At 44.1% G+C, this 12,904-nt stretch overlaps 1 protein-coding gene across 1 annotated transcript in view; it reads right to left on the bottom strand.

Moving 5' to 3' along the window:
- The window catches only part of LOC139284731 (stromelysin-3-like), a 29,068-nt gene extending 18,864 nt beyond the window's left edge, over nucleotides 1-10,204 (bottom strand). Inside the window, 2 exon segments of the mRNA XM_070905090.1 lie at nucleotides 60-286; nucleotides 10,092-10,204. Coding sequence (XP_070761191.1) covers nucleotides 60-286; nucleotides 10,092-10,196 — 332 coding nt within the window. The 5' untranslated portion in view covers nucleotides 10,197-10,204.
- Nucleotides 10,205-12,904: the final 2,700 nt, after the last annotated feature.

The following is a 12,904-nucleotide window of genomic DNA, read 5'->3' as shown; positions in this document are numbered from 1 at the left end:
TGATTCTGATTCTGACTTCAGAAGTGAGTATGTGGGTCTGGAGCTACGTGGATCTGTACCTGTAGGTGAGGTCGGTCTTCTCCAGACGTCCTCCGTACAGGACGAACCGTCTCTGGCGGTGTCGCCCACGATAATGCATCTCCTTCTGGGCGGGGTAGTCCGGTACGCCACAGCGGGGCCGGTTCCACGTGTTAGAGGTGTTGGTCAGCAAACTCGTCTCCTTCACTAAGTCCTGACCGTGAGGAACCTTCCCCCTCTTCTTCAGGTCGGGGAACTTTTCAGAGACCTGGAACAACAACGGCGTTCATGAGTGAGTGCAGGCTGGTTTCAGTGGAAGAGTCATTACAATAATTAAAAAATATGGTATTCTGTGTCGTCTAATCGTCGAGTATGAAACATATAAGAAAATCATTCATGTTTCAGGCGACATTTTTTAAAACCACAAGGTTTGTGAAAAAATCTAAAAAGATTTAGAGCAAAATAAAAGATAAAAATCAGAAAAGGAAAGAGGAACAAGTACCAAAAAAATGATGAAGAGTCAGAAGGAAGGAAATTAGAAAAGGAAAAGGGAGAAGAAGAAAAAGAAGAAGTGGACGAAGAAGAAAGAAACCAAGAGAAAGAGCCGAGAGAGACGTGATCTCAGAGCTGGACACGAATCAGCATCACTCTGAATTCATTTGTTAATGACAGCACACACTCATAATCAGGTCACCGAGCGACGTAGTTTGCCCCAGTTTAGGAGACCGTCGGTCCCAGGGTGTCCCATTATTGTTTATACCCCCCCCGCCCCCCTACCAGATCCAGAGGAAATGGCTCTGCTCATTTCCACAGAAGCAAATTACAGAGGAGAGCCGTCCCATCTGCACCTCCTCATCTGACTCGCTCCTCCGCCTCAGAAACCAAACCACATCATCCGCAGTGCTTCACTTACAGGCAGCGTTTGGGAGTTCTCCTCCTATCACGCAATTACGTGCATTTCCTTTTCCGCTGCTGCTCAGAAAAACCTGTGGGAAAAGACGCTATCGATATATTGTGTGTGCAGAGATGACACTAATTAGCTCTCTCATCAGATCCTATGAATCTTCCCACAACTTCTTTCTTACATAAGAGAGAAGGATTGCAGGGCCACCAGGACTCTGACCTTTGACTTTCTGTCATTTTCTCAAATATTACAACATCCATGAGTCGGGACGGAGCGGGTTCCCACTAACTCACTCATTCACGGCTTAAAGGTAAAAAGACGTCCAGGCTTCGACGTTAAAACCACAAAAAGAGAAAACTGTAATCTCTGCTGCCTAAAAAACAGCAGATTCAATGTTCATTCATTTTGCTTGACCACGGTGTTAAAAATAAAAATACTACATAAACGATATTACTTTTAAATTCACGACACACTGTTTTTCTGCCTAACAGCATGGAAATATGAACTTGTTAATGCAGGTAGCATGTTAACACGTGACATGTTGGGTTGTTAGCATGACAACATGCCGTGTGCAGCTGAGGCACCACTTTATTAAAATCGGAGGATTAAAAAAATGATGGCATGTTTCAGGATTTGTTGATCGTAGATTGTACAAAAGGCTAAATTATTGAACGAATATGATAATATTCCAACACAAAGAGGGAGGACACAACTATCCATCAACTCGTTTATAATGAGTCTGATGGATTAAATGTTACAGAGGCTTTTCAGCCGGAGCCCAAACATCACCTGTAAGTCTTATTAAACTGAAATCAATCTAACAAATCCTCCATCAAAAGCCCAACCCTGATCTACACTCATCCATAAAACATAGAATAAAACAAATAAAAGCTGGTCTGAATGAAGTCGCGTTCATGTCGGTGTTTAAACGAGCCGGCCTCGCTCGGCCCCCGCGGGACTCCGACCGTGTCGTTGTTGTAAGTTAAGGGGAACAAAACCCAGCAGGATTCATGGAATGTGCTCCAGACTGCAGAAACACAGTGACTGATGGGTCTGGATCACAGAACAAACAGTACACACCTCCCTGAGCCCCCCCCCCCCCCCCCCCCCCACTCCACACACACACAACCCTCCACCTCCTGTGCTTCACTTTGTTTAAAGGAGATTTTTCTGCTTATTTTGTTGCACAAAGCACTTACTCACATTAGGGGGGAAGTTTCTGCTCATGTCGTACAGTTTTCTTTAAATGGCTTGTTAGTGTTGTTTTGAATGAATTAAAGAAACTGTGGCTTTTAAAGCCCCCCCACCCCCCCACCCCAGAGAAACTGTTTCTTTTGTCTGATCTGAGGTCTCTGTTATCTGCCCTCCCGACAACAAAAACATCAGATAGACAACAAAAGCCTTATCAAAGTGTAAAGCAGGTCTGAAACATATCAATCTAAAGGCTGTTCACATGAAACTGTTGGGAAACATAACTACATAACTGTGCAGAGACATAAGCAAAGTCGAGAGAGAAGAAGAGTGCTAGCTATCAAACGTGGATGTAAACAATGGTGGTTTCAAAATATTTGCAAATGTTTTATTAGGAAGGAAATGCAACATGTTTGTTAGACCTGCAGGATCCACAAGGTGCCTTTTAGAGTTTGTGGTCCCAGTTTAAAGGAACCAACACTGACTGCTGGTAGGAGACAGGACGTGAACAATGGATCCGCCCGAGCTCCTCCACCTGCTCCTGACAGACAAAAGTTATTGTTCACATGGCCACAAGAGGTCCTTGTCTCGGCTGGTTTAACCTGTTAGGTGGCCCCCTGGGCAATGACCCCTACTGGCCCCCAAGTTCCCATTAAGCCCAGTGTAACCAGCATGCAGCGTATCCAGTGTATCCTGTGACTTTTGTTTAAAATGTGCAATTTATCAAGTTATCATAACCAGTGTACATGCAGTGGACCTGGGGCTTTGGGGGCCCCTCAGGATCTGGGTTCCTGAAGCAGTTACCCAGTTTGCCCAGTTGGCGTTCCAGCCTTGGTTGTTGTCAGGACCATATAAACTCATTTCATGTGTTTGAACAAAAGACAGATGCTGTCGTTTTGCTGGTGAGGACAGCGTCCTGCCCACAGCTAAGCCCTGTGTTCAACGGCCTCTGTGGTCTTTGTTGAGGACCAGGATTTGATCTGTAAATCTCCTGGTCACAAGCCGACCTCTGTCCCCAAACGAGACAGTTTAGACTTTAGCTGCCCGCTGCCTGATCCCAATCAGTGAGGTGAGGTAAAGGGAGTGTCGGCTTTCAGGGTCGTAAAACTTTAGCTAATTCTAAGTGGAGGGTGGAGACGGAGCTGCCTGTCATTTCAAAGAGGGAGATGAAAAAACCCAAAATGTGCAGTTGAAGGACTGAACACCCCCCCCCCCCCCCACCCGCCTGTGTGTCAAATGGATTGTTTGACCCGTCTGACCCCACAGCCAAGTAAAACCCTAAATGTGCCTGATTCCCAACAGGTTTCACATCAAAGTTCAAGGTCAAACCCAAACAAGAGCAACATTAGCTCCATCTCGAATATCTGGTATGTTTTTTTTTTATCAGTTTTGATCAATAAACTGACATCTTTGGTTCCCAACCATAGACTGAATAATAGAAGTGGACATAGCCAACATGGCGTCCCCCACTGGTTTGTGGACTACTGTTTTGAAGCCTCAAGTTTGGCATTTTGGCCGTTGACATCTTGTTCTTTTGGAGCCAGAAGTGACCATATTTGGACGAGAGGGTGGAGCTGAGGATCCGACAACCAGAGGACACTATGCCCGCCCACCTGCACCTGCAACCTGACTGCACCTGGCTCCTGGCTACGCCGTGCAAAGCAGCTGCTAAGAAAGTTAGCTTGTAAATATACTTAATGAAAAAATTAACAGCCGATTTTAATTTACAAAAAGAACATTATGCTGTATTGAAGAAGACTTGAAACTAGTGACTGAGACCATGAACTCACAAGGAAAATGTTTACTGAGGTCATAAATCAAGTGTGAAAAGGGTCATTTTCTCATAGACTTCTATACAATCTGACTTCCTTTTGCAACTAGTGGAGTCGCCCCCTGCTGGCCATTAGAAATATTGCAGGTTTTTCTCTCTCTGAACAGTAGTAGATTCTCATTTATCTGAGAATATAGAAAGTCACAGTCGAAAGCTAAGTGGAACAGAATCTAACCTGGACGTGGGTTGAACATTTCAGCCCTCTATTCTCATTTCAAAGTAAAGTATGTACAGTTGAAACCCATCTGGCCATGTTTGAGGACATGTTTGAGGAAATGCTCGATTAATGGCAATAACTTCTCACTGCGTCTCCAAGGGTTTTAAATTGTAAAGCTAAAGGTTTGCTTTGCAACTTGGAGCGGGTGATCCCACACCAGTGACTCAGCTGCTGAGACAGACGTTTTGTGTCCATGCTGGCGTGTTCATGTGTAATCTCAGAGCAGACAATGGAAGTCCTGTCAGGAGACGGTGTGACGACGTTTCAGAAAAAAAAAAAAAACACCCTCGGGACAATTAGTCTGTCACTTTCTGCCGAGAATGCAAGAAGTCGGTGGTGAGACGTAAACGTCCCAAAGAGCCTGAAGGCGTCGTAGATGCTTCTTCGTGCTGGTGAACATGTGTGATGGTGGTGGCGGCGGTGGAGTGGGAGGGGGGCGTCCATTACAAGTATGGACATATCTAGCTTCTGGTTACAGTGATGACTGGATCTGCGAGCAGCGGTGAAGGGGATCTGACAGTGGTATTCAGAGAGCACAGGGAAACATGTCTGTACACGGAGGGTCTGAAGAGTGTCTCCAGTCCAACAACAAGCCCACTACCGTCACCCCCAACACGACCAAGAACCTGCAGGGAGCCAGCGGGCAGTCAGGACATTTTCACTGTTGGTTTGTCCAAGAAACGTTTGACCTTTGAGTCCAACTTCAAGTCCACTTTCAACCAAACTACGTCTTCATGTGAGGAGAGAGACCCTCAATTAAATACCAGCAATTAGGTGCATCCACTCTACTGTACTTCAACACTACAACATTTTACTGCTAACAGACCGACTTGTTACCAACTTGTTGTAGTCTTTACTTTCGCACTGTGCTACTGCTACTTATTCTAAAAACTACTATTAAAAACACATCAATGGCTGACATGTTCCTTCATCACCATAAACACACACACTGTAGTTCATTTTGACTCACACACACACACACACACCGTCCTGCTGTCCCAGATACTCACTAGAGCGCCACATGTGGATTCATCCGCCACTGAAAATAGTCCCCACCAAATGTACTATTTTCTGAGCCTTTCTGAAAAGAATTACGTCTTCAGTAGGAACCAGTGGACTTGGGGCCGAGTGACACAGAGTAGGAAAGTCAGAAAGTATAGATTTTTGGTCTTTTCATGGGATTTGTTGACTATAAGAAAAATACAGAGTAGCGCCAGCCTTATCCTTTAAACGTCTTGTTAACTGCAGCACAATATACATGTTTATTATGGAGAGTACAGAGTTTTAACAATTCCATTTCAATTCCAAGTCCAACAATCATTCTGTGGCGATTCCATTAAAAAAAAAAAAAGGCACAGAGACCAATTTGTACACTAACGTCAGCATCAACAGACCAGAATGAATTGCATCCACACAACATGTGTTTCGAATGAGGGCAATAGGAAAGCTATAACTGCAGCAGAGGTAGAAAAGAAAGGTTTCGAGGGAAAGTGGGCCAAAAAGGAAATTACAAAAGTTGATTGAAAAATTCCTCCTGAAATTCACTGAACGTCAGAGACTGGTGAGAGCTGAGAAAGAAGAATCTGAGGGTGTTTATGTTTCAAGCAAAATGCAAGTATTTTCATGGACTGTTTCAAAGAAGCTGCAGGTGATGCTGCTTTCGCTTCTTACGAGATTCTGCCTCGTAGCATAAAAACAAGAAGCTTTCGTCAACATGATATCTAACTGTCCAAAAGAAACTGTCTGAACCTGTGAATCCGGATGATAGGAAGTAAGTCATAAGTGAGTATTTACACGAAGACACAGATAAGGTTTCAATTTGAAGGGTGTGCTCTCATTGAAAAAACAGAGACAAAGGGTTGCTTACAGTGAGAGAGGATTTATAATGCCAGATAGGAGGGGTTTTTCATCAACAAATACCTCGTTATCTTCCTTCTTACTCTCCTAATCCAATACATCATCTGAGAGTCAGAAACACCCGGCAGTGGAAGGTGATATAAACCATCTGGGCATCTGCTTAAATCTCTTATCTTCGCTGGCAGAACAAACTCTTCCGCTGAGACCTCAGACTTGCAGATCTTCTGTCCGTCTGGCTGCAGGAGGACTTACTGATGATGATGATGATGATTATTAATGTGGTCTCATTAATAATCATCATCACCCCCAGGAGAGTAATAGTTACCAGGCAAATCATGCTGTCTTTATCTTTTATTTAAGACTTTTTTGTTGGCATCTTTGCTGTTTTTTGACGTTATTTGATTTGGTGGAGTTGGACTCAGGTGGCCGCTTCAGAGACAAGTGAGTTTTAAAACCACAGAATAAATGAATAAGCAGTAAGTTTAAGTCCCATCGGTGTTTAAAAAGTCTATCAGTAGTTGAGTTTCCATAAACTTATTTTTATGCACATTTTGAAGTATCGCATTAGAAACTCTGGATGGAAACGACAAAATTCAATAAAACCTCTTCAGTTGCTCAAAAACAATTTCACGCTCGCTTGAGGTGCTATTTGCCTTTGTAGAAAAAGCGCTGAATGGGATATGGAAACGCGTCTGCTTCTTCCACTCTGTTTACGGGCGGATTACAGCCATGTGTAAAGTGTCGCCTGTAACTTCTGATGAAACTCTTGCAGCGAGCCTCGTTTATTCGCTCCAAACCAGTTGACAGAAACTAATTAGCATTGTGAAATGAATGAAGGTGCAAACTGGAGCTCTCTGCCATGCAGACACTCAGTCATGTGCACTTTAATAAATTCAAGTCCCAACACCATCCTGACAAACTCAGCCAGTCCTGACAGAGTTCATTCACTCAGCTGAACCGTAAATACTCGAACACGACGCCGAGGTTTGATGCCGCCCCTCTTACCTTGTTAGTGAAGGATTCAGCGAGGCTGAGAGCTCCTCCCGCTAACCAACAAAAGCATCTGATTAACTTTATGAAGGAGGGGTGCATGTGCCTTTTAACTGCATCCCCCCCTGTTGTGTCTCATCGGCCACTCGCAGCTGTGACCTAGATCTACTCGATGGGAACCCGGGCCGGCTCTGATGTCACCTTTGCTCTCACGGTTCCCTGACCAATCGCTTCGCCCGAAGACATCGACGTGATGGGGCAAAACAAAAAGGAAAACCAAGGGACTCAGGTTTTATTGACAAAAGCAACATCCAAACAGTTAGCTGTTAGCCCCGCCTCTGCACTCCGGAGAGAAAACAGGCACTTTGTGGATCCCGCTGCCCTGAATGCCACAGACTCTGAGGCCTGTCCAGGCCTGTGCAATCACTCACTCCTTTATCAACAACAGGGGAGCAAATTGACAAAACTAGATTAGACTTTCCAGTGAAATGACCAGCAGACATAACAAGCTGTCATCGCAGGTGCAACATACTTCTGATAAAGTGTTGCTAGAAAAGAGTCATTTTTCATGTGTAGGGACCTGGTTTTCAACTCAACAGTAAATCACACTGTCGACAAAGACATGTCAGAACTGACTTCTGATTACTGAGAATTAAACTGGGGAAAAGTATTTCAGGTATGCAAAAACACATGTGGATACTAAAGAATCAGCACAAAGGAAGCACGAGATCTCAAAGCACGTTAACTGATGGATATCAGATCAGTCTTGATGATGTTTTTCTAGCCACTGTGTCGGTTTAGTCACAACTGTTTTGGCTCTTTACAATGAATCTACCCCTCCTCACCACTTGCATATGTCTACCAGTTGGGACCAGTCCAAAGAGAGCTTTTTCCTGGTTTCATCATAAACATTTTCAGAGAGTAAAATGATCCAGTAATTTACAAGTGAAAAAATAAGCATAACTTTGTGCAGCAGAAATCTGCAGAATTCTGTTTTCTTTTTCTCGACAGCTCAAATGAATCTTGCGAGCCCGTGTGGGGGTCCAGAGTCGTAAATCATTGCTCTGCCGAAAGAATGGATCCTGACCAATCACAGCTCGGCATTTTACAGGACTTGTGTACAAAGGTAATCAGAGGGGAGGTGCCACCTGACAGCACCAACATCATTCCTCTGTCTCTTTTCCATGTTTACAGTTGTATCTTTGTAACAGGTCGAAGTCCAGCATCTTAAAAAATAAAATGCTTACATTAAAAGTTTACACGTTAATCTTTAACGTCTATAACGTCAGATATTCAGATACACCTGTCGAGAAGCATCACTCTGACACGCTACACACCTGTCGTGTGTTCCCGTCACGGTGCTGATACTGTGCAGTCGGATCCCTTTTTAAAAAGGCCAACATTTATGTACAAATCATCATCTGCGTCGCTCGCGGGTACAAAGGAAATCCACGTGTTTCTCGTCACGTTTGACCTTAAAAGTTTGAACAACAGCAACGACCACCTGCAAACATTCTGACCTCTGTGGAGTCGACGATGAATGGATCATCGCCTGTTATCTGCTTCTATATGAGCTTCCTCCACTGACACACAAAAAAGACCTCTTGAATAAGTGACGAGGCCTCGTTCTGTTAGCTACAGAGCTAGCTGTCTGGCGTCTGGCACCACCCGTGATGCGAGGTCAGGTACATGAACGCTGCTGTGGCACCGCCTGCTGTGACCAGACCTTTGAGACTTTCAGGTTATTGTTCACCTTCAAGGTTCTGTACTGAAGATGAGAACAGCGCTGCGTTTCTCTTGATAAGGTGGGCTGTTCGTCCCTGACTGACAGATGTGCCGAGCTCGTGGTCTCTATTCCTGTAAAGCTGCTTCAGAAACGTAACAACAATTATTTACCGTCAGTCTGAAACAATCTAAACACTTAAACCCTTCTCTGAAACCGCCACCGTCTTCCCTGCAACTGCTTATCTGAGCTGCTTGTTTGTTTTGATAAATGACTTATTTCTCTGAGTACCTGTAAACAGGACATTCCTATGAAAGGCACGCGTGCTGAAGCAGCCTCCTCTGTGCAAACAAAGGTTACGTGTTTTCTCCAGGACGTAGAAAACAGCAGAAGAGGGGACATAAACAAAGGAAGCGCCATGAGGAGGCTGCTGTAAATATAATGACAACACGAGAGCATATTAAGAAGAAGTAGAGTGGCAGCGTGTGGTCAGATGTTGCAAACAGCAGCAGACCAAGATGACACTAATAAACGACTCTAAACATGAACATAAGTGAGAAAAACCACCTAAACACGTGACTGGACGCCGTCATGACGGGTCCATATGGAGGGACCCCTCTCTTTTATGGTGTTGTTGACAAAATGCCTTTAAGAGCTGTTATTACTGCTTCCTGCCCTGCAGACAGGGCAACTCAGCAACCTTTATTCCCCCCCCCCCCCCTCCTCCCCAGAGATCAGACCTGGCTGCTCTCACAACCAAAACACTCTGCTGTCATCCTGCACGCACGGAGAGGAGCACGCGCCAGGTCTGGCTGCAGAGTCATGAGTGCTCGCGGTGCTGCTGAGCAGACAAAAAATAAATAGTGATGATAGTCATTTCTTCAAAGTAAGAGCAGCTTCCGGGCTGATTACAGTGACAGGTGAGCCCCTGTGCGCGCGTAACATGGCCATTTTCTTAATTACAACATTAAGTGTCGTCGGTCCTGATGATGCCGAGGACAGGGCGTGCACGTGCGCGTGTGTGAAAGGGGGTAGGGGGCACTTGTAGAAGCAGAAAAGTGTTTATTGAACCTAAAAGTAATAATCAACTGCAAAATACTGTGCATGAGTGTGTGTGTGTGTGTGTGTGTGTGTGTGTGTGTGTTTAGGGGGTGGGGGAGAACCAAAGTCAACACAGCAGATTCCTTTAAAATGCAAAAGACTAAATCATCCCCATGCATGCAACAGGTTCAACCGAAGCGACTCATTCTGCGCCAAAACATCACAAAGAGTCCACATTTCTGCAGAAGAAACTTTTCTTTTTTACTTTTGTTTCGACTTTGTTAAAGAGGGAAAAAAACACAAGCGTCCTCCAACTCACCGGCGCCACTTTGTACCTGCTGGATCCCCGCACTGGAAGACAAAGCGTGCTCGGGAGGCATTGCAGCGCAAAGACGCAGCAGCACACGACCAGAGAAGTCCGCATCCTCGCCGCCGTCGGGAGCCGTGGTGGTGCACAGGCAGGCTGGGTTTGGCGCAGCTGTGTGCGGTGCGCAGTGCCGGGAGTCACACGGCTGCAGAATCCGGGGCGACTTCTCTTTAAATAGACTCTGATTTCTTTGTTCTCCAAAGGTTTTTTTTTTCCTCCACATACACTCTTTCTCTTTTTTCACAGCCCGGGGCTGATAATACCGACCGCGACCATGTGACTCTTAACCCTTTCTCTGCCACGTGCCCGCCAACTCAAAACAGATGATGAAGGCTGTGCGCGTTTCTCCCACCTGACTTTATAAAGACCAAGAAGCCCAATATTAACTTTCAGGAGGAAAACATTAAATATTATGACACCATAACCACCGTGACACAGCATGTACAGGCAGCCGCTATATGGGAATATTATAGGATTATTATAAGAGTATTACAACCAGCCAGCCACAAAACACAATACAACTCAGTTTAAATCCTTCTAGCGAGGAGAAACTAATTTAGTTTGTGTCAAGCACAACACACCCAATGCACACCTGTGAATTAAAGGAAGGTGATTCTTTTCGCCCCCCCCCTTAATTTCATTACATTTTTTGGTTCTCGTAAGTAAAAGAAGACCATGTATATCCAAAACTTTTAAATTTAAGCCTAAGAAGTAGAATTTTCTCAATCCATATACTTACTCTTTAAATGTATTTGAAAAATTAGAAATCACTGTATTTGGAGAGACAGTGGGGAAATAAATAATAATAATAATGATAATGATGATAGTGAACCCCCTCCCCAAGACAACTGAAGCTCCCAAAGTCCCATAAAAATACAGAGCACATGATGTCTGTAGAAAAAAGCTTAATGCTAACAGTTGAAATCAATCAAACATCTGTTCAAAGTTCACCAGTTTAGCATTGAACCTCTATGACAGTCAAAAAGATCAAAATCGATGCAGCAGAAACAGAGATATTGTCTTTTTTATTCCACACATTTCTCTTCCTTATCAAAACCTGGCGCCTACATTACCCACAATGCAACTCAACCACCAACAGAGCTTTCAGGTGTGTTATGCTAGTAACGGATAATGTAGCCTGGAGCCTCCAGCCGGCTACAGAGGTCTGGTCAGCTGGTCTGTCTGACTCCACACCAACAGATTGTTTTCATTTTCAAACTTTGATGTGCAAAGTTGGTCCCCGTTTAAGTTTAGAGCTGGAGTCGGAGGATTAGCTTAGCTCAGGGGGAAACGGCTAGCCTGGCCCTGTCCGAAGATACACAAACAGAAATAGACCTACCAACAGTCCTGGAGCTCATTAATTAACATGTTGTATCTTGTTTGTTGAATCCTTACAAAGAAATGTGATGAAGACTATTTGTGGTTTGGGGGGGGGGGTTACCGTGAGGTTGCTAGCCAACCAGCTGAGACGCTGCACAGAAGTGGGCAGATGGTTAAATAGTTGCTGGTCAGGTTCTTCTTCGTAACTCCCCCTAAAACCACAAATAGCCTTTATTACATTTCTGTCTTTGTACGGATTAAACAAACAAGATATGACGTGTTGATGAGTGAGCTGTAGAGGTCAGGGCCATGCTAAGATAGGCTAACCTTCGATCTTCTCATCTAACTCTAAGACACAGAAAAGGTCAAACTAGTCCGTTAAATATGGATGAACATGAATATTGTTGATTTATTTTTTACAGCCGTGAGATAAAATGTACAACATCCACAGTCTGACCCACTCGGAGGTTTCTGATCCTCGTCCGTCTCTTTGTGTCGGAAAAACTCTCTGTGAGTCAGTTTGAGATCATTTCTATAATTACAACCACTAATAGCAGTGAAGAATTTAGCAGTGCTTTCCTGTTTAATGGCTGTCAGGTTTCTGAAGGCTATTTGGACACGAAAAAAGGGCTCTAATGAAACGATTGCCTCACAAGGAATTGCAAGCTCTGCACCACACCAGGCCTGTTATCTTACAAGTGTAATGAAAGAGAAAAGGGAAAGGCTTTATAAGAAAGTGACACTACTAATTTCTGGACAGGAGACTATATATACGCATTACGTACAGAGGCCAATTATAGTTAAAGCTGACACTGGATTGGTCGGATGTCAGTGGATTTTGTCCTTCAGCCTCTTATTTGAGCTGTTTTCAGTAGTTTTATAGTATACAGCCTCATATCTTTGTGACATTGGTCCAAAAACAAATTACTAGCCAGCAACGAACAACATGTTGTGTCTCATTTGTTAAAAACATAGACAAACAGAAATGTAAAAATGTCAGTTTGTGAGTTACCCACCTTCAGCCCATTGTGCAGGAAAGTCAGTTGGGTGATGCTGTTTGATGAACAACAGTTTAGGTTTTGGTCGGACGAAGGTACCAAACTTCACTCAACACTGTGATGATAAGACTTCAGGAAGCTGCGCGCAATCACTGCACCGATTGTTCGCCAAGGAGTAGTTCCTAACTCCTACTAAAGCCACAAACTGCTGTTTTTATGCTTCTGTTGGTCTTCAGATTAAACCATCCAGATAAAGTGTGTTTGTAAGTGACACATTGGACCTAGCCAGGCTAGCAGTTTCCCCTTGTTTATTGTTATGCTAAGCTAGGCTAACCACCAAGAGATTCTTATGTATTTAACACACAAAAAGATAAAAATGTATTTCCCCAAACTAAACTATTCCTTAAAGGGCCCGGTTATACCGCTATACAACACTGGCAGGGCAAA

This window comes from Enoplosus armatus, chromosome 4 (assembly GCF_043641665.1).
Source record: "Enoplosus armatus isolate fEnoArm2 chromosome 4, fEnoArm2.hap1, whole genome shotgun sequence".
NCBI classification, from domain to species: domain Eukaryota; kingdom Metazoa; phylum Chordata; class Actinopteri; order Centrarchiformes; family Enoplosidae; genus Enoplosus; species Enoplosus armatus.
This window is presented reverse-complemented; position numbering and strand designations above follow the sequence as displayed.